Consider the following 21,558-nt stretch of genomic DNA (forward strand, 5'->3'; position numbering starts at 1 on the left):
TTATGACTATGACCATAAATATGATCAGTTTCAATCACTTAATGCAAATGAGCAGGCCTTTGCAGAAATGCAATTCAGCATTCTACTAATTATATTTTTTATATATATATATATATATATATATGAGAGAGAGAGAGAGAGAGAGAGAGAGAGAGAGAGAAATAAAAAATACGTCCATATGACGCCCTCTGGTGGTGATTGAAGTCAATGTTCTCAAAACTGCAAGAGTTTATCACCATGGCGTTGTGGGTGGTTGACAGCATTGCTTGGGTGTTCAGGGTGTTTTTAAGTATGTTTCTATGGTGTTAAGGTGTTCTTGGTGGTTAATTACTGACCCAAATTAAAAGAGCCTACACACAAGTGTCTACAATATTCTGATACCTAAATATAGCTCAGCTGCTGTAACGTCCAACAGGTCTCAGTCTGATCACTTAGAAAAGTAAAAGCACACCTCTCTTCAACAAGCTACATGAGATTTCATTTGTGTTTGTAAAACAATGGCTGTTGGATGAGTAACATGATAAAGTTATGTTGAAGAAAAACAAAGTCAAATGAGTTTCAAATAGAGTCATGAAATTTATTTGATATATTGTAGTCTACAGAGAAACATCGTAGATGCAATATATCGCAGAAACATTGTCGCTGACAGAAGCATGCAGTGAAAAGGCTTAAATAAATTACTGCCTACAAACAGAACAGCTTAACAATCCCGTCAGCCTTTTAATGAAAATAAACTCTTTTATACAATACAAAAAAGAAAAAAGGGAGGAAAAATAAATAAAGCTGTTCCACATTGCCAGAGAGAACATCTTAAATTGTTAAATTATAGTGAACGAACACATTTAGTGGAATGTACAATTAATCGTCGTTAACTGTTAGAAAACGTTATAATGAATGACTCGGTAAATAAATCAAGCTTATTGAATTAATATGAGAATCGAATGCTGTTAAATTCAGAAAACTTTAGTGCAGCCAGTGGCAATGAAATGTTTGCATTCGGAGTTACACAAAGCGTATATTTATAGGGAGAAATGACCAAAACAGAAACTGAAGAAGTAAAATTCTTCATTGCTTGTGCGAACTAGTTGCTTGTAGCTTGCAAGCAATTGTAGAGTTCAACTATATCAGACTTCATACAAAAATTACAACTCTCAATTCATGTGGTCGGAACACTGTAGGCCGTATCTTCAAATGTTCCCTCATCATTTCTATTACATACCATTAACTCGAGTTGCATAAATTTGGCTAGATTTCATGAATACTTATTTCTGCGAATCACTCATTACCCTAAACTGTCAATGGCGACGGAAATATCCATTTCATTTCTGTCAGGTCGCAATGCACTAAACATCTGAAACAGATCTGTATCTTCATACAATCATGTTTAGTTTAGCAGGTCAAAAGCAGCTGTTTATGAAGGATGTTTGGGAAAGAAGCCCTGGATCTACAGTATAACACGCCTTGACAGAACTGCAGTGTTAAATGTTTTGTCGTTGTTTTTTTATTAGTGCCGTTTCTGTTCTTCTGCAAAAGGTGGCGCCATTTCACACTTTTCTCCTGCCGTTTCCGTCTGTCCGATGGTTCTGGGAGGTAGACTCCTCCGACTCCCTTGGATATGGGACTGCAAATGCAGTCTCAACCTGAAGGAGGCAGAAATTCATGATCATCATCACTGTTGGCTGGTTCGTTTTGCTAGCAAATTAAAACCACTGACTTGACTTTAAAAGCTTAAAAACTGGATTACTTCAATGCAATATATATATATATTTTGCTGTCAATCGATTAAAACATTTTTTTTTCTGTAATTAATCGCGATTAATCGCACCTAACACCTAAGTTTTTAAAATATATATATATTTTTGTGTATTGTAATGCTTTCACATTGAATCTCAAAATAATGTAGAAACAACATAAAGATTGTATATTTTAAATATTTGTTTAAAGACATCTTTTTACTAAGCACTATGAAAGAAGGCCAGTATCACTGATACCAGTATTGATACTGATCTCTATTACATGGATTTTTTCCCTCAATTTTAGCCATTAATTATAGCTTTTCAACATTACAGTATAACTGAAAACTATCATTTTTAACATTTAATAGGCTTTAAAAATATAACAACTTTTAACTGAAGTGAACTTCAGTTAATTGTAATAGAGGTCACATTTAACTGTGCCTTTAAAGGCACAATATGCAAGTTTCTCCACTAGAGGTCGCTTATTCAAACCAATGGCGTAGCTTGATGACGCTGTGAATAAGCGTGGACTTAATGAATCATGGGACTTGTTGTCTTCACCTCTGCCAATGGAAAGCAATTCGACGGACTCAGTCAGAAATCATAGTAATGGATGAGGTAACGTATTAAACTTTTACATAGTACTCAAGGTAAATCAAGAAAACAATTCAAACAATAAGATTTGTTGAAAAAATTAGTTTGTTGATAAATGTATCCAAACAGTTGCTCACCTGCCAAATAAAACAATATATTAAAGCGTCTTTGTTGTTTCCATGGTTTCTATGAAAATAAAACTGGAAATCGATGGTATGTGATGTCAGTGATAGGCGACGTAGTTAAAATTGCGTATATTTCTCTGGATTTAACGTTGGAAATGTTTGAGATAATGCAAGTACACAAGTCAAAAAAATATATAACATTGTTCTAGTGTTTTTTGGATATTTTCATCTAAAAATCTTACATATTGTGCCTTTAATATATCAGGGCTCAATGCTAAGTTTTTTTTTCTACTGGCCCAAGCGGGCCGGTTTATATTTTTACCTGCCTTGCTAAAATGCACAAAAATTTATTATTTTCGGTGTTTTTGACCCATGCAACCTTGTAAATGGTGCTTTAAGACTTTCAGGTAGGTCTAACTGGTAAATATACAGAAATTGAATAATTTCTTTATCTAATAAACACTTTCCAGTCTTCATTGCATAAATTATAAGCTGAATATAGATTGATCCTTATTAAAGCTACAAGAGATTTGGTCAAGAGCAGTGTAAAACATTTTTAGTATGTTTTTTTAAATATGAAAACTCATGAAATATCCTCATATTTCATGTTTATGTCATAATACCAGTGTAATACCCATGTCATTATACAAATTTGTGTCCTCATAAATCACAAAAACGCACACACACATACATAGGAATCGGTACAAACACTGTGGGATTTATAACTCTGGCCTGTACCTGTGGTCACTGCTTGTCGTCAATCTTCTGCTCGACTCCTTTGGCTTGGTTGGTGTGCTGGACTTTTGACTTCTGTTTGCTCATGAGCTCAGAGGGTCGACCCCTCTTCCTCTGGGTGTGGGTGCCGGGGGCAGCTGCTGTCGGGCTGGAGGGCTCTGAGCTGGGCGGTGTTGATGGTGCAGGGGTGGGCGTGCAGGCTTGACCTGTAGAAAACATGATGCCACTTCAGCAAAAGTAATCACATTTTGCTTTCAAGAGAAAAACAGTCTAGCTGAGAGAAAAGAAAGCTGCACAGGTGAATCCTCTTAGTATGATGACTGACGGGTCTCACCGGCAGTGCTGCTGCTGGCCTGAGAGTCATCTGACATGGGAGGCTCCGCCTCTTCCTGGATCGTAGGGACTGAGGCGAGCAAACCTGTCACAAAAAGAGAAAAAAGGCTATGTTAGAATTTTTTTGCAAATCACTAGATAATGATGGACTGGGTTGTAAATTTACTGATATACTCTATTTTATCCTTTACTAAAATGCTGTAACTACCTGTATTTTTTTATGACACACTGAAATCACAAGGACTTGTTTTGGCAAGAGCTCTTTTAATCTTAACAAGACTAAAACCTTAAAAGGTGCTAAAGAGGAACTTTTCGTCGACTGAGAAACCAAAGACTGTTAGTGAGTTTTTGAAATGAACGCATGCGTAAGAACAACCCCCCTCCTTCACAGCTCATTTCGAGGGAACGCCTCCCAAAACTTGTGCACGAGTATCGGAACACGAGTGTTTACCACCGGCATTCGCTGTGTCGTGTTTTTTGGATTCATTATGTCGGACTCACCGCAGGTAACTCATAATCTGCAGTTGTTACTTCTGTCTCCTGACAAAAACATTGCATGCGGTGCCTGTAGAGTGTGGAAAGTTACTGGAGAGCGCAGCCGCACACGTCTCGCACAAGGAACGTCATGGCAGTGATTGACAAGCCAGAGGGCCAATCGATTGGCTGATGTTTTTAAGGCCCTACCTCGTGCACAGACGATGTATATTAATATTATTCCTTTCAGTGCACCTAATAAATAGTCTTATCAGTTAGTAAAGACAGTTTCAAGTAATATTGCAAAAATGTATAAAACAAAACATCCTCTTTAGCACCTTTAACTGAAGTCTTTTAGTCCTAACTAAACAAGCACTTCAACTTTTTCAATAATTGAATCATTAGCATGCATTTATTTATGCAGTGAATGACAATCATGAGCTAATGCAACCACTGCAAATGTACTATTTCCCATATTGTGTGGGCAAGCATGATCAGGGCTCTATGCAAGGCCCTTTGCACAGAGATTTGGTCCCAGTTTGCTCAGTTTGGTCCCTTTTTGTCTTATCCTGACCTTAACCTGTTCCTGAAATTCCGGATAATTTCAATCATTTGACGTCACTCCAAGCTCCTAACATGCATTCGGTTTTAAAGTCTCATTTACCTCAACTGCAAGAGCACAATTATCTATAAACTACATCAGGTCAAAAAATAAAAAGTGCTTTGAGCAACTGGGTCAAAGAAATTTAGTGAGAAATTACAGTAAATTACTGTACTGACGTTACTGCTTAAATAAACCCGTTACACAAGCTCTCAAACTTCATAAGAACTATCTTTTAGTTGGTGACAAAATGCTGTAATTTCCTATTTCCTCCATTAGAAGGCTGTAATCAACCATTGCATGTGTTCGATAGATCCACAGTGTGTTACTCACTAAGGCCTCTGTAGTGCGACAGCTGCTGGTAAACTTGCTTCATTCGTTCGATGTTAAGCCGGCTGCTCTCTGCATGATTGATCATAGGTTTGGGATAGTCCACACCCACAATGCAGTTGGCCGCTTTCTGCACCGATTCTGGAGCGTTCCATGGCTCGTAGATGTAGCGGTTAGGATAGTCTTTTAACTTCGGGATGTACCTCCTGCATGTGAGAATATATAAGATGGCTTTATAACAGACACTTAGAAATAATGGCAAAATATCAATTTTTTAAAATTAAATTATACACATTTTTATTACAAATTAAATTATTAGTATAAAAAAATTTTCATAATTTCTTAGTATTAGTTATGGCATCTTGTGTGTCCCAAAATTTGATGCAGCTTGTTATTTTCCAGGGTATTCTTGTGATATTCTTAATTTAGAAGGCTTCACAATGTCACAGCAGCTGCTTTGAATACGCACAGTAGAGAGATCTGAACCAGTGGCAGTTTATGCAACAAATCTATGAAACTCAAAATATATAACACCTGACAGTCACGTAAGACGTGCTGTCTAACTGGTATAATTGTGGTTCAGGGTTGGTTTTTGCACCTGATGTAGTCTCCGCTCGGATCCGTCCTGCGGCCAAAGCCTACGGGACAGTAACAATGAAAGAACTGCTGAAAGAACGCACTGCAGGAGAGCCACATCCAGCTGCCCGCGTTCACACTCCAATCTGCATCCAACAACAACTCCTCAAACACCTGAAAGAAAGAAAAAAGAGGGATTAAGAGGGAAAAAAAGGAAAAAAAAAAAAAGGAAGAAAGGGGAAGTTGCACCATCTTATTTACTTTCATTCCGCTTTCCCAGCTGATCCACAGGTCTCCTCGAGTGAGGAAACAGGCTACGGCATGCCGGGCCAAGTGGTGGATCCAGCCCTCCTGTCTTAGCTGGGTCATGATGGCATCGATCCAAGGGAACCCTGTTCGACCTTCTGCCCACTTTGCCAGCGCCTCGGGGTTGTGATCCCAGGGAATCTGCACGCAGATGGGGTTTCCCTCCATACGGTCAAAGTTGGGGTTGTTGGTGGCCGCCGTGTAGAAAAACTCTCGCCACAGGAGTTGCCCGAAGAGCGAGAGGGGTGGACTGGAGCGTCTCCGCAGCTGGACAAGTGCAATGAAAATTGTTACGAAATATGCTATATTATTTTTACAGTATGACTTTTATAACCATACATACATATTCAACAGGACATACCAATAATTCATTCTCATACTCTATATTATTACTGCCACATTTTAAAGGTGCCCTCGAATGAAAAATTGAATTTATCTTGGCATAGTCAAATAACAAGAGTTCAGTACATGGAAATGACATACAGTGAGTCTCAAACTCCATTGTTTCCTCCTTCTTATATAAATCTCATTTGCTTAAAAGACCTCAGAAGAACAGGCGAATCTCAACATAACACCGACTGTTACGTAACAATATTTGCATATGCCAGCCCATGTTCCCAACATTATGAAAGGCATTAGACAAGGGCAGCCAGTAACGTCTGGATCTGTGCACAACTGAATCATCAGACTAGGTAAGCACGCAAGAACAATAGCGAAAAATGGCAGATGGAGCGATATTAACTGACATGATCCATGATATGATATTTTTAGTGATATTTGTAAATTGTCTTTCTAAATGTTTTGTTAACATGTTGCTAATGTACTGTTAAATGTGGTTAAAGTTACCATCGTTTCTTACTGTATTCACGGAGACAAGAGCCGTCGCTATTTTCATTATTAAACACTTGCAGTCTGTATAATGCATAAACACAACTTCATTCTTTGTAAATCTCTCCAACAGTGTAGCATTAGCCATTAGCCACGGAGCACAGCCTCAAATTCATTCAGAATCAAATGTAAACAATATAACAGTATACAATACACACATAATCCGACGCATACATGCCGCATGCATGACGAACACTTTGTAATCCATTTTGAGGGTTATATTAGCTGTGTAAACTTTGTTTATGCACTGTTCAAGGCAAGCGCGAGCTCTGTGGGCGTAGAGCATAAGAATTAAAGGGCCAGCAGTCCTGAATCGGCTCATTTATAATGATGCCCCAAAATAGGCAGTTAAAAAAATGAATTAAAAAAAAATGTATGGGGTATTTTGAGCTGAAACTTCACAGACACATTCAGGGGACACCTTAGACTTATATTACATCTTTTCAAAAAAAGTTCTAGGGCACCTTTAAATAAACATTACAAAATTAACTTCATGAGGTATCCACACAAGATACATTTTATTAGTAATGAAAGAGTTCCCTCAGATGCTGGGCAATTGATGGCTGCTTTTCATCCAATGCAATAAGGTTTTAAAGAAATTAAAATTTAGATAATTTATATTCATCTCTAAAATTAAAGCATTTCAACTGCAGCCTTTAGATCAAATGGATTTATAAATTCAGACTGCAAATATAAATTCAGTCAAGGGTGCCCAAAACTTAACCTGTATTATACACTATCAGCTGTTCTTGTGGTGTCCCCCAAGGCTTGATACTGGGACCCTCTATTATTTAAGTTAAATGCATCTATTAGCAAGTGTAATTATTCAAATTGAACTTCCACTTTCATAATTTACCTACCACTCAATATTAAACTACTAAACTTGAACTTCTCAAGATGACTACCAACAATGCCATAAAATAACAATTACTTACCTTTATATAAAGTTCCCGCAGATTGTAGTAAAAAACACGACATGACAGACAGCCGAATCGTAGGTAAGGACTAAGTCCAGCTGGGCTTGCGAATAGTGATTGAGCACTTATTCTAGGCCTCTCAAAATTTGCTACCCAGGCCTGCATCAAAACAAAAAGAAAAAAATCAAAGATTAAATCAAAAAGATTAACAGTTATATATAACCATTTATTAATTGTTACTTTCTGTAAATACACTGGAGAGAATATTTTATTTTAAAAACATAACTGCATTTCTTCTTAATAATTAATTAGTCATCAGTCAGTATTAAAATGTATAATTTCATAAAATATCTCCATGTCTCACCTTTCTGTCTAAGTGTTTATTTAATCTTTCCAGGGCTTCTGTCTCACCACCCTTCCATACGTGCAAGCCGTCACCCTGAGTCTTAAAACCCAGCTCCTCGAGAGAGGGCACGCCGTAGCGTTCGTCATGATTGTCCGAGATCTGCGTCCGACACTTTGCCATCTGCTCTTGAGTGATGGTCGGCAACGGTTTCCTGGGAAGTTCAAGTCGGTTCACAATGGCTTGAAATCTCTTGAAAGTGAGAGGGGGGCTGTGGTTGTTCATTTCTATGATCCTGAGGGAAAAGCAAAAACATGTCTCTGATTTCACTGTCTAAAAGCAGCTATTTTCTCTCTAAGGTTGAATATTAATAGAACTTAGAAAAGGAAACGTCTGTTTTGAACTAATTTGATTTGATCTTGTTGACTGATTGTCAAAGGATTTAGAGTAGAAATAGATCCTTGAGTTCATGAGTTCATTTTCAAGGCTCAACAACAATAAACATGAGAAAGTGTTTTGAGGCACTTGATAGTACTGTCACAGGCTCAGTATGTTTTACATTTGTGGATCACTGAAAAATGAATACATTTTCGTTTGTGAAGTTTGTTTTTTAAAGGAATACTTTTATTCAGCAAGGACATATTAAAATGACATTCTTAACATTACAAATGCTGTTCTTGTACAGCGGTAGGGGGGGACTTTGTTGCCCTGATTGATATTAACACAACCTTGCTTGTTTGTAGGACATTTCACTTCTAGCTCATTCTACTACACCAATCTGTTTCAAACAACCTGAGGTGGCACTACAACAAGCCTAGCTTTATTCTCTAGGAAACAAGGTCACTAAAGTAAAGTCATATTCGATCAAGTAGGAAAGATTGCCTGGCAGAGTGTCCAGAGGAAACACACTTCCCCACATTCTCCAAATATAAGCACACATGTCCCTGACTGGTTCTGAAAGGAGCTAATAGTCTCAGTGTCTCATCTAAGAGAGAAACAACACATTAACAGCCTGTCCCTTATTTATACTCCTGATCTTATACAACTGTCTATATGCGTCAGGGGTGGAGTTCCTGCCATTGGCCGGTTCTTTCGGCACGGTGCAGAAATAGGGGGCACCCGCGTGCTCGTTAGGAAAAGCCTGGCGCTCGGCTCGCACATGTTTGCAGTGGTGACTTGCATGCTGAGCTATTTCACCCTCCCACTCACAGCACATGTTTCTCAGTGTGACCGTCAGGGACACTTTCAGGCAGCAGATGGCAGCAGCGAGTCTCATTTCTCCTGTTTGTACTAGACAGTTGGACGTCACAAGCACACCCGCACATGCATTCACACGCTTAATGCAAGCTCATTCTCATTCCCTTTGAATGAGATTCTGGGCGTATAACCAACCTTATCCCATTTATGTAACCTATGCAAAAGGCCTCTTGTTTTACATTACACATCAAGAATAGTGGTATCTGCACGATAATCTGAGAAGGGGAGAGTCATTCTCTCATGTTTGGTAACACTCTCAGGAAAGGCATGAGAGAGAGAATGCGAGTTGCACATAAACACAATTACAGTCCAGAGTCACAGTACCACAAAGTTCATCGTTATGTCACATTATGCTAAAGTGATGGCAAAGTTTATTGAGTAATCTAGTCAATGATTAGGGAATGTTGCCCATTGACATGCACTAACAAGGAGGTTTTCCCCTCTGGCCCAGTAGTTTACATTTATACCTGTCCTACTGACAACATTTATACTGTCCCTAATGCATTTTTTATTATTCCCATATATAATATATCACATATATTAATATAATATAAAATAATATAATATAATATATATTAGTGGTGTAATGGTACATGTATTTGTCCAGAATCATACGTTATGAACGCCATGGTTCATGCAGTCAGACGATGAATACAGTAAGTCACAGGCGATGCACATTCCAATCCAGAAGGGGTAATGCACGGTAATGCAACACTGTTTGCTAACCTTCACAACAAGAAAAACTCAGAATAAGAACAGCAGATGATCTAGATGTGCGTGTAATCTCTCAACCGGTGTTTCAACCGTGGAAAGATATCAATAAAACAGCTTGAGAATAATATCTCACGTAGCATTGCATTTACCTCAGGCAAGTCATTTAGTGTCCACAGCATTAGTTCACTAGAGAAATTAACTCTAGAAGGGAGCATTTGACTAAATATATACACTATATTAGCTTATATACTCATATTTACTTTCACCGTTATATATCTGTATACTGTAATATCTTAATTATTTAATATATGTTAAAATAAACTTGTCATGAAAACTGTGTAAATGATTAGATTTCAAAAATGAATTAGAGTAATAATTTTATAATTAGATTTAGAAGTTAATACAAAACCTACCTTGTGTACAATTTTGTGTTTTTCTTTTTTATATCTGAGTGTTGATTATTATATATATATATATATATATATATATATATATATATATATATATATATATATATATATAAATAGCAACTGAATTAATAGTTTGGGCTGTTGTTAATTGTAACCTTTAATATTACTGTAATGTGTAAGTAAGGGCTCCCTGTATAGAGTTTACAGCATTAGCTGATATATATTTTTTTTTTATTCTTAAAATAATGTCAATTACAATTGAATTTATTTAAAGAAAGAGACACGATTTGTTCAATAAACCACTGTTTAATAAAAAAATAAGAAAAAATAAGCAATTTTGTGTTTAGTTTTCCCCCCGCTGCACCGAATCATGACTTCAATACTGAGGTACATACCAAACCGTCATATTTGCATACCGTTACACCCCTAAATGCCATTTATTGTTTGAATTTCATAATAAAATGGACAGAATTTGGTAGCTGAGACTTTGTTTCTTATTAAAGGTAACAAAGCACAAAGCTCTCTGCAATTACTGGATGGGAGGCACACTACAAATAATGATTTACATAAGGGAAAAAACATAGACCTTGCAACTCTGGCTTGAACTACGGGTGATTCATAGGGTCAAACAGAGCTTGCTTTAACATCGCTTTTTTAACTGTTAATGCGTTGTTGTCACTTTCACTTCAACAGCTCTAAATTCAACACGAGAGAGATTCTCTTCACACACAGTAGTCTGACATGTTTTTTCAACCCTCTTTTTATTGATATAATTGGCCCTGGTCATCAGCTGTTTTTAAATAATCGGTCGATGGGCTAAAGTGAAAATAATTGCTTATAATCGGCGATACATCGGTCCATCCCTAATGCAAACTAAACCAATCACCACATCACCTTCATGATTGAGATATTTAAAGGTGACATCGAATTGAAAATTTAATTTACCTCGGCATAGTTGAATAACAAGAGTTCAGTACATGGAAATGACATACAGTGAGTCTCAAACTCCATTGTTTCCTCCTTTTTATATAAATCTCATACATTTAAAAGACCTCCGGAAAACAGGCAAATCTCAACATAACACCGACTGTTACATAACAGTTGGGATCATTAATATGTATGACCCCAATATTTGCATATGCCAGCTCATGATCAAGCATTAGACAAGGGCAGGACGTCTGGATGTGCACAGCTGAATCATCAGACTAGGTAAGCAAGCAAGAACAATAGCGAAAAATGGCAGATGGAGCAATAATAACTGACATGATCCATGATATCATGATATTTTTAGTGATATTTGTAAATTGTCTTTCTAAATGTTTCGTTAGCATGTTGCTAATGTACTGTTAATGTGGTTAAAGTTACCATCGTTTAATACTGTATTCACAGAGACAAGAGCCGTCGCTATTTTCATTTTTAAACACTTGCAGTCTGTATAATGCGTAAACACAACGTCATTCTTTATAAATCTCTCCAACAGTGTAGCATTAGCCGTTAGCCACGGAGCACTATCAAACTCATTCAGAATCAAATGTAAACATCCAAATAAATACCATACTTATGCGATTAGACATGTTGCATGACGAACACATTTAAAAATCCATCTTGAGGGTTATATTAGCTGTGTGAACTTTGTTTATGCAGTGATAGAGTCGAGAGCTCGGGAGGGGGCGGAGAGCGCGCGATTTAAAGGGGCTGCAGCATGAATCGGCGCATTTCTAATTATGCCTCAAAATTCATTAAAAAAAATCTATGGGGTATTTTGAGCTGCAACTTCACAGACACATTCAGGGGACATCTTAGACATATTACATCTTGTAAAAAAACGTTCAATGGCACCTTTAACACTCATAATAATGTAAAAAAATAAAAATAAAAGAGAGCCAGCAGAACACATAACATATTGCCTGGCTAGCCTGATGGGGGAAAGGTGCTTGAGTAATTAACAAAAGATGAAGTTTTGAAATTATATAATATCAAATAATAACTCCCCTAATAAGAAGTGGCAATGAAATTTGGACTAGTTTCTCCAAGAACTCTTATATAACATCTGATCATTAACAGGCTAAAATGAAATGCAAATATTTGAGAAGATGAGAAACGTACAGGGTGTTGTGTCAAACCCATTGCCACATTTACAAAACAATGTAAAACAGATTCACTGATGGCAATTGAGACCTGAGTGAGTTTTAAGCACTGTGTCATATGATAAAGAATGTTTCTAAATGCTGTTGTACACTTGTGAGGGCCATGTTTCTGAAAATGTGATATTAAGAGTTGGTGCTGCGAAAGAATAAATTGGCATTTCAAAATACTGCAGTATTTTACCTCACAATACCATAATCTCTTGCTTAACAAGTCTGTGAGGGCAATATAAACAAAAGTTTGGGGTCAGTCAGATTTTTTTAAAAGAAATTAATACTTTTATTCAAGCAAGGATAAATTAAATTGATCAAAAGTAACTGTAAATGATTTATATTTCAAATAAATGTTTCTATTCATCGAAGAATCCAGAAAAAATATATCACTATTTCCACAAAAATACTAAAAGAAGAAACTGTTTTTAACGTTGAGAACAATACGAAATGTTTCTTGAGCAGCAAATCAGCATATTAGAATAATTTCTGATTGATCATGTGACTGAAGACTGGCATAAAGATGCTGAAAATTCAGCTTTGCATCACAAAAAATATAATACATTTTGAAATGTATTATAATACAAACTTTACTAAGTCTGTGAGGAATAGCATTATGTGTGTGAGTTTTCATTGAGGAACATGTGCGAGCGCAGTTCATCACCCACCTGTCTGGACTGTAGAGCGTGTGAGTGTTTCGTACCACGGTTTCCACACCGTATTCATGCGCCATTTTAATGATGGCTGCATCTCTTTCTTTCCCGTAAGGCTCCGAGTCGTATTCAAACGTGAGACGTGTGACATTCCACTCCTGAAAGAAACAGAGATCAGAAATACGTGTTAAAGAATGACACAAATGGTCAAACTAACTACAACATCAACATGTAGTATCTTTACACCTCATTTCTAGCCATGTAAAAAGCAGTATGTAAAAAGTGTAACATAACAGTGAGGTCAATGATGTCCTTGAGTTAACATCCTAAACCTTCATTAACATCATTAGCTTCTTTTGACAACAAGTACCTCAAGGTCAATAAGACCTAAAACGTTGAGCCATTACTAGTAATGTCAATTTGATCTTCACACCCTGTGCTCATTCTGTGACATCTTAGTTATACAAGCTCACTTTGAAGGGCTGATGTGCTGGTACATTCACCCCCTTGCATAAACAGCATTATTAACCTGCCAAAGGGATCGTACAACCCACTTGCCAATGTCTGAATGATGCACTGCTGTGCTTGAGAGGGAGAGAAGACTGCTCCGACCGCATGAAAATGAGATCTTTCATAACAAACTACCTTAAGATGCTGGTGTAAATCAATCAGAGTTATAAGACACGGATGTTTGGCTGAATAGGGAATTACTGGAGCGTCTAAATGAGAAATTTAGGAGCTGTGGAGTCACCATAACTTTAGTCAGGTTATGGATTTGAGTAGACTCCTAAAACCAAGTGTACACTTTAGTAAAGTGATGATTGCCTTAGCATTTAAATTACTCAATGTTCCCATATAAATACAAAAAATACAACAACAACAACAACAAAATCACTTTCAAGTACAGTACAACATTGATGTTTCCTGTTCAAAGTTTTGGGTTCAATAACATTATTACTTAAAGAAACTTCTACTTTTTGTTATTCAGCAAAGATGCAATACATTGATCAAACATAAAACATACACAATAAATGATTGTAAATACAAACGAGTTACATTTCAAATATGTTATTCATTTTTATTCAACTATACTCTCTATTCATCACTGAATCCTGAAAAAAGTCAGTCAGTTTCCACAAAATTATTAAGCACCACAACTGTTTATCACCAACAATATTTCAATAAAAAGAAATGACCTTGAGCGGCAAACAGCATATTATAATGATTTCTGAAGGATCATGTGACACTGAAGACTGGAGTAATGATGCTAAAAATTCAGCTTTACCATCACATGAATAAATTACATTAGAAAATAGATTAAGGTCGAAACATTTATATTAAATTGTAGGGGTGTGACGAGACTAAAATGTGACGAGATTTCTCGTTGAGGCAAAAAGTAGTCTCGTGATGTTGCCATGACAGAGTGTTAGGATGATTAGGAAAGAATATGCCACCGCTTCGTTTACATTACGCCTCCACTGTCGTTTTGCTTTGTATTTAAATAAAAAACATTTAATTCAGTTGGATAACGGTCGCCGCCGCTCCATATTTACAGTTTCGCGCGATCGCTGAAAGTGAACGTAAACGCGATTTCAATACCGCGCATTTTGAAAGCGGCTTCCTGATGCATGCAAATATCTCTCAATATGAAAGCTATTTTAGGCTGAGCAGTGTAGTTGTAACCATCTCTTAGCTCTGTATCAAAGAAAAATTTGGTCTTATTTGCACTTTGAATATTGAGAAAGTGTGATTATGGTTGCACTTATTGTAAAGTGTTACCATAAAAAAATGAATAAGAGTTTTCTCTTAATCTTATTAAGCACAAACAATAAGTTAACGTTAGTTAATGCATTGTGAACTATCATGAACTAACAATGAATGACTTTTTATTAACTAACATAAACAAAGATTAATAAATACTGTAGCAAAGATATTGCTCATTGTTAGTTGATGTTGGTTAATATGTTAATGTTAATAAATGAGACCTTATTGTAAAGTGTTTCCATTTTTATTTATACTGTTTTTATTTCTATGATCAGTTTGTGGAAAGGAGTTCAGTTAGGAGGTCAAAGGTTGTAGAAGTTCATAAATCGTGTACAGTAAGATCTGAAGAGACTGAAATCATACAGAAGAGAAGTCAGTCACTTGAGTTTGTGGCAAAACCTTTTACAGTACTTGAGTATTGTTGTCTTTTACTGCATATGATAATTCATACTCAGAAAGTAGAACTGAAATGACATTCATTATAAGATGATTAGTTAAAACATTTCAAATACACCTGCAGAATATTTTTCTAGTCATGTATTACGCCATTGAAGATTTCTTAAAAATAGTGTGTAAAAATCTTGTCTCGTGAACTCAATCTCGAGTCTCGTCTCGTGAGATACCCGTCTCGTCACACCCCTATTAAATTGTAATATTTCACAATATTACTGTTTTTATTGTGTTTTAGATCATAAAAATGCCTTGGGGAGCATAAGAGACTTACTTAAAAAATACAACCAAAATCTTCTGAATTGTAGTGTGTTTGTAATATTAAAATTACACTGTAATTACCATACTAGGTTACCGGCCCACAAACAAAACAAAACAAAAATATACAACCTAGAGACAACCTAAAATGCCTAACTTATGACACAAAGTCTGTCTCAAACTTAAACTTAAATAGGCATCACTTGAAAATTAACATAATTTTGCTGAATCCATTACCTGGCGGATGTTCACTACAGGAGCAGCAGTCACAACAACCTGACCAGTAGACTAAGTGCACTGTGTGTATATAATGAAGCCATAGCAACCAGCCATGAGCTAATGTTTACTAAACTAATTAGCCAGAGGTTGATATTTGGCAATGTTTTAAATCAGTCTTCAAGCTTGTTATCTTTGTTTAAAACATGGCTGCTGGCAAAAAATGCATTGGTACAGTTTAATGAGTTTCTCCAGTTGTCAATTAGAATAAAATTATGATCTTGGGACTAAACCCTGACAAAATTATTATATATCTTCTGAAACAAGGCATCACTTGAAAAAGACCCTGCTAATGATAACTGATCACTAACATTACTGAGAGTATATGGGTCAATGACGTGACGGGTCATTTTTTTTGTCCAAAGGCCTTAATAATTATAAAAAACAAATATATGACATCCAAAGTATGTAAGGTAGTACAACTAGATGTCTTTTATTGAATCCAAAAGGTTTTAATTATATTTTGCTACATATAAAGGTATTTTAAAGATTTTGAAGTGTCAAAAGGTCATTCGGTTTAACTGTCCAAAGGCCAATACAAGCCATTTCACATTTGTGATTAAAATATCTTAAAATGTAATAAACGTATATATTTTTTATTCTGGCATGATTTTATAACATCATACATCAACATAGCGCAAAATGGTATTAAAATTATGTGTAGAAGTCATTGCTTTGTTATGAGAAAGAATGTACGGAAAAATGAATTGTCATTCGGAGTAACCAATATAAAGGGACCATTTTGGATCAAGTCATGCGGTCAGTATCATGTGACAGGATGTGACCTCATTCAGGCACCTGCAAAGGACCACATGGTCGTGAAGCAAAGTAACTAACTCTCTCTTAACTATTTGAAAAATTCATGTTTTCAGTTGCTCATACGCATGTCCCAAAACATCAGGTCATTCGGTACAACCGCTATAAAACATGGAAAATGTTGTAATATTTTAAAAACTTGTACTAAATATAAAATGTTTGATTGTCCTTTTGTCAGCTGGCTAGCTGGATATCAGCCTGTTAGCAATGTTTGAAAATATTGTCATTCGGTCTAACCAAAATTGTGACTATTTTGTCCATCTTGTAAAAAATGACAAAAGCAGTGTTAATAGATTATGTGGTTTTTATAATCTCATTGTTAACAATTAATAAAACTTCAAAATTAATTATATCTCTATTATGTTTTTTTACACTTAAAAACCTTATTTGTCAATGACTCTAAATATGAGCTGATGTTAAAATATGCAACATCAAATCCACTAACGGTTAACGGTTAACAAAAACAACTTGGACAAAAAAAGCCCTCAGGATTGGATTATGCACCAATAAGTTATCATACATAAATGTTTAGATATTTAAAGCCAAAGTGAGACAAAAAGATACGAGACAAATGACTTGAGACAAACACAGACCTTGAAAACTCTTGGAAAGACATCTGTTGGCTGTCCCCGCACCACAAAAAGCCTTGAATTCAGTTTCCTCAAACTTGTGTCCAAATCCTCCAAAGATTCCAGTAAAAATCTGCAGGAGAGAGAATGTGAAATATTATAATATTTACAAAACTGTGTGTTGATATGCTGTGACTTTGCAAGCAGTGCTAGTTTCAGAAGTTATACTCAACTTGCAAAAGTTACCAGAAGTTATTTTCCAAAGACAGAAAAGAAATAAACTCAAATTCAAATAAATCATTTTGAAGAAAAATGCAAATGATTTACTTCAAATTGCAATATTAATACCAATCCTGCACCAATCACGCAAATCTTCATTTAAATTTCATTGGATGATTGTATCTGGGCACCAAAATACTATTAAAGGGATAGTTCACCCAAAAATGAAAATTCTGTCATAATTTATTCACCCTCATGTTGTTCCAAACCTGTATGAATTTTTCTCTTCTGCTGAACACAAAAGATAATATTTTAAAATATATGGTTAACCAAATAGTTAATGGGCCATTGACTTCATAGTATGGAAAAAAAAAATAAATAAAAAATGCTAAGGAAGTACATGGGGACCAGAAACTGGTTTCTGACATTCTTCAAAATATTTTCCTTTGTGTTCAGCAGAAGAAAGAAATTTATACAGGTTTGGAACAACTTGAAGGTGAATAAATGGCATAATTTTTACTTTTGGGTGAACTATCGCTTTAATCTCTTGTATTTTACACAAGCTCTACTCCTAACATACGATTTATAAGGCCTTGTCTGTTTTAAAATAGGTATTGGAATGGATTCAAAAGATTTGAGTCATTGAGTAACATTACTACCAAAAACAATTTTATACTGTCTGATTCAGCATGCACCCTGTTTATTATTATTACTCTTACATAAGCAAAAATGGGTGTTTGCATACTCATACTCTCATTAATAAAATAATTTGACCGCGTTTTGACATTTTTCACGACAATGCTTTGGCTTACATTGTATTAAAATATTTTTATTGTCGGGTTATTCAGTCACACAATGCATCTCTCGGCATGTGTGGTAACACAGAACACGTGAAAATCACATGACTTGCACTATTGCATTTCAGAATCTTTACTGCACGTTCTTATATCCGTCTCTAAAATGCGCGCGTTTGACTTCACCAACAAACACATTCAACGACGCAATAATTAAATTGCAATTTTTAGCTGTTATATAAAACCAAAGTGGGCGTGAGCAAAAAGACTAGCAGTTAGCCATATAGCTTAATGGTTTAAACCAAAGCGCACTGCACAGCACCACCACAGTTATATATCTTTATGTAACTATTAAATATGAATTCATTTATCATATTCTTAATAACTCACTAAAATAAAGTTGAGCTGAAATGTCCATAAAGTTTGTTCACATGCACTAAACAGCAGCGAGGCCCCTTTACGCGAGCGAATAAACTAATATAATAGGTAATAATATTTTTTTTTGTGTGATTAAATAAGACATTATTTGTCAAGTAGCACAAGTATTGCGTTAAAATGACATTTCAAGCCACCAGCTATCATGCACACTCGGTCGGCGCATGTCAGGGCCAAAACATAACAGCGTCTGTGCAAGAGAGCTGCGTAGTTGCGCGCCACCATACATACATACATACATACCCTTCACAATAGCACTAAAACTACGTCTGTCTGTAACTAAAAACCACTAAAATAAATGGCACTGACCTCCATCTGTTGATTCCCACATTGGCAGAACCTGCAAACCACGGGTCCAAAATATAAACACAGCGTACAGTATCCGCGCCATTCAGAGCTTCCTGTAAAGCCGGATTATCATGAAGCCGCAGCCCTTTGCGAAACCAATGCACGGAATTCACACCCATAGTTACACTTTATTCCATGCTAAATGTGGATTGGTAGTCCAGAAGCGTACAAATCCCAGATTTCAGTCGTTCAGGGTCCTCATTATGCCTCTCTGTGAAGTTTGAGATGAGGAGCAGTCACGGTAGACGCAATGGTTTTTCCGCCTCTCCCCGCGTCCATTGGGCAGCAGATGACACGTGTACGGATTACCGGAATGAGTGACGCGGGCTTCCGAGCGGCTATTGGTTCGCCCCCACGTTGAAGGTCCAGCCCCGTCACGTTTCTCTGGTGTGTTGTTCGCCATGTTCATGGGAAATAATAGTCAAATTATGACATCAGCTCATGAGACTCGTAAAAACACGCAAGTCACGCACTAAAGTGTTGTGAAGAAAGCAGATGGCAATAAAGGGAAATACATATAATTTACACAGATATCCCAGTTGTGGATAGCTGGGGAGTCTGTATAAGTGTTTTATAAGCATAAGCTGTAGAAACGCACGTGTTTGCATTTTTTGGTGTTTCGCGCCCCCTCGTGGTAGTTCTTCAAACTGCTAAATCAGATAAAAAAAGGTTCAGTTTATGAACTTTTAAAGGGTTAGTTCACCCAAAAATGAAAATAATGTCGTTCTACACCTGTAAGACCTTCGTTCATCTTCAGAACACAAATTAAGATATTTTTGATGAAATCCGATGGCCCAGTGAGGCCTCTATTGAGAGCAATGTTACTGCACCTCTTAAGATCCATAAAGGTACTAAAAACATATTTAGAACAGTTCATGTGAGTTCAGTGGTTCAATATTAATATTATGAAGCGATGAGAATACTTTTTGTGCGCCAAAAAAAAAAAAAAAAACCCCAAAACGACTTTTCAACAATATCTAGTGATGGGCAATTTCAAAACACTGCAGCTTCTGAGCTTTATGAATCTTTTGTTTCGTGTGATTCGGATCTCCTAACAAAAGGATGGGAGTCACGTGACTTTGGCGCTCCGATTCACTGATTTGATTCGTAAAGCTCTGAAGCATTGTTTTGAAATCGGCCCATATAGCTAGATATTGTTGAAAAGTCGTTATTTATTTATTTATTTTTGGCGCACAAAAAGTATTCTTGTCCCTTTATAATATTAAGATGACCAATGTATTAAGACCAATGTACTCACCTGAACTGATTTAAATATGTCTTTAGTACCTTTATGGATCTTGAGAGGTGCGCAGTAAGAGGCCTCACTGAGCCATCAGATTTGATCAAAAATATCTTAAATTTGTGTTCCGAAGATGAATGAATGTCTTACGGGTGTAGAACGGCATGAGGGTGAGTAATAAATGACAGAATTTTCATTTTTGGCTGAACTAACTCTTTAAGGTGGCTGTAAGACACGTCGAGTTTGGCTCACACATCCATGGCCCAGTGTTTTAACCCATCTGATTGTGTTTCTGAAAATAATGTGACAAAAAAAAAAAAAAAAGGTTGGTGAAAAAAATGCATTAACCCTAATTATACAGGTGCTGGTCATATAATTAGAACATCATCAAAAAGTTGATTTATTTCACTAATTCCATTCATAAAATGAAACTTGTATATTATATTCATTCATTACACACAGACTGATATATTTCAAATGTATATTTCTTATAATTTTGATGATTATAACTGACAACTAAGGAAAATCCCAAATTCAGTATCTCAGAAAATTAGAATATTACTTAAAACCAATACAAAGAAAGGATTTTTAGAAATCTTGGCCAACTGAAAAGTATGAGCATGTACAGCACTCAATACTTAGTTGGGGCTCCTTTTGCCTGAATTACTGCAGCAATGCGGTGTGGCATGGAGTCGATCAGTCTGTGGCACTGCTCAGGTGTTATGAGAGCCCAGGTTGCTCTGATAGTGGCCTTCAGCTCTTCTGCATTGTTGGGTCTGGCATATCGCATCTTCCTCTTCACAATACCCCATAGATTTTCTATGGGGTTAAGGTCAGGCGAGTTTGCTGGCCAATTAAGAACAGGGATACCATGGTCCTTAAACCAGATACTGGTAGCTTTGGCACTGTGTGCAGGTGCCAAGTCCTCCAAATGAAATCTGCATCTCCATAAAGTTGGTCAGCAGCAGGAAGCATGAAGTGCTCTAAAACTTCCTGGTTGCGTTGACCTTGGACCTCAGAAAACACAGTGGACCAACACCAGCAGATAACATGGCACCCCAAACCATCACTGACTGTGGAAACTTTACACTGGACCTCAAGCAACGTGGATTGTGTGCCTCTCCTCTCTTCCTCCAGACTCTGGGACCCTGATTTCCAAAGGAAATGCAAAATTTACTTTCATCAGAGAACATAACTTTGGACCACTCAGCAGCAGTCCAGTCCTTTTTTTCTTTAGCCCAGGCGAGACGCTTCTGATGCTG

General features: G+C 36.5%; 1 protein-coding gene across 1 annotated transcript; it reads right to left on the reverse strand.

Moving 5' to 3' along the window:
• Nucleotides 1-556: 556 nt before the first annotated feature.
• Nucleotides 557-19,367, reverse strand: cry2 (cryptochrome circadian regulator 2). Its single transcript, XM_048158433.1, has 11 exons — nt 19,018-19,367; nt 17,285-17,393; nt 13,143-13,285; nt 7,980-8,253; nt 7,634-7,774; nt 5,766-6,077; nt 5,527-5,678; nt 4,932-5,134; nt 3,525-3,608; nt 3,194-3,396; nt 557-1,640 (listed from the first exon to the last, which is right to left on the reverse strand). The coding sequence occupies exons 1-10, from the start codon at nt 19,173-19,175 to the stop codon at nt 3,200-3,202; spliced, it is 1,773 nt and encodes a 590-aa protein (XP_048014390.1). The 5' UTR covers nt 19,176-19,367; the 3' UTR covers nt 557-1,640; nt 3,194-3,199.
• Between the last annotated feature and the right edge of the window lie 2,191 nt (nt 19,368-21,558).

This window comes from Megalobrama amblycephala, linkage group LG15 (genome assembly GCF_018812025.1).
Source record: "Megalobrama amblycephala isolate DHTTF-2021 linkage group LG15, ASM1881202v1, whole genome shotgun sequence".
In the NCBI taxonomy this organism is placed as follows: domain Eukaryota; kingdom Metazoa; phylum Chordata; class Actinopteri; order Cypriniformes; family Xenocyprididae; genus Megalobrama; species Megalobrama amblycephala.

What these genes read in the sequence shown, in the direction of transcription:
- cry2 (XM_048158433.1), bottom strand. Translation starts at nt 19,175, where the DNA reads ATGGGTGTGAATTCCGTGCATTGGTTTCGCAAAGGGCTGCGGCTTCAT. An exon ending in TGCGGGAACTTTATATAAAG is followed by an intron (nt 6,078 to 7,633) that starts GTAAGTAATTGT and finishes GCACTTGTCCAG; the next exon opens with CTGCGGAGACGCTCCAGTCC. An exon ending in CCGAGCGGAGACTACATCAG is followed by an intron (nt 5,135 to 5,526) that starts GTGCAAAAACCA and finishes TCTCACATGCAG; the next exon opens with GAGGTACATCCCGAAGTTAA.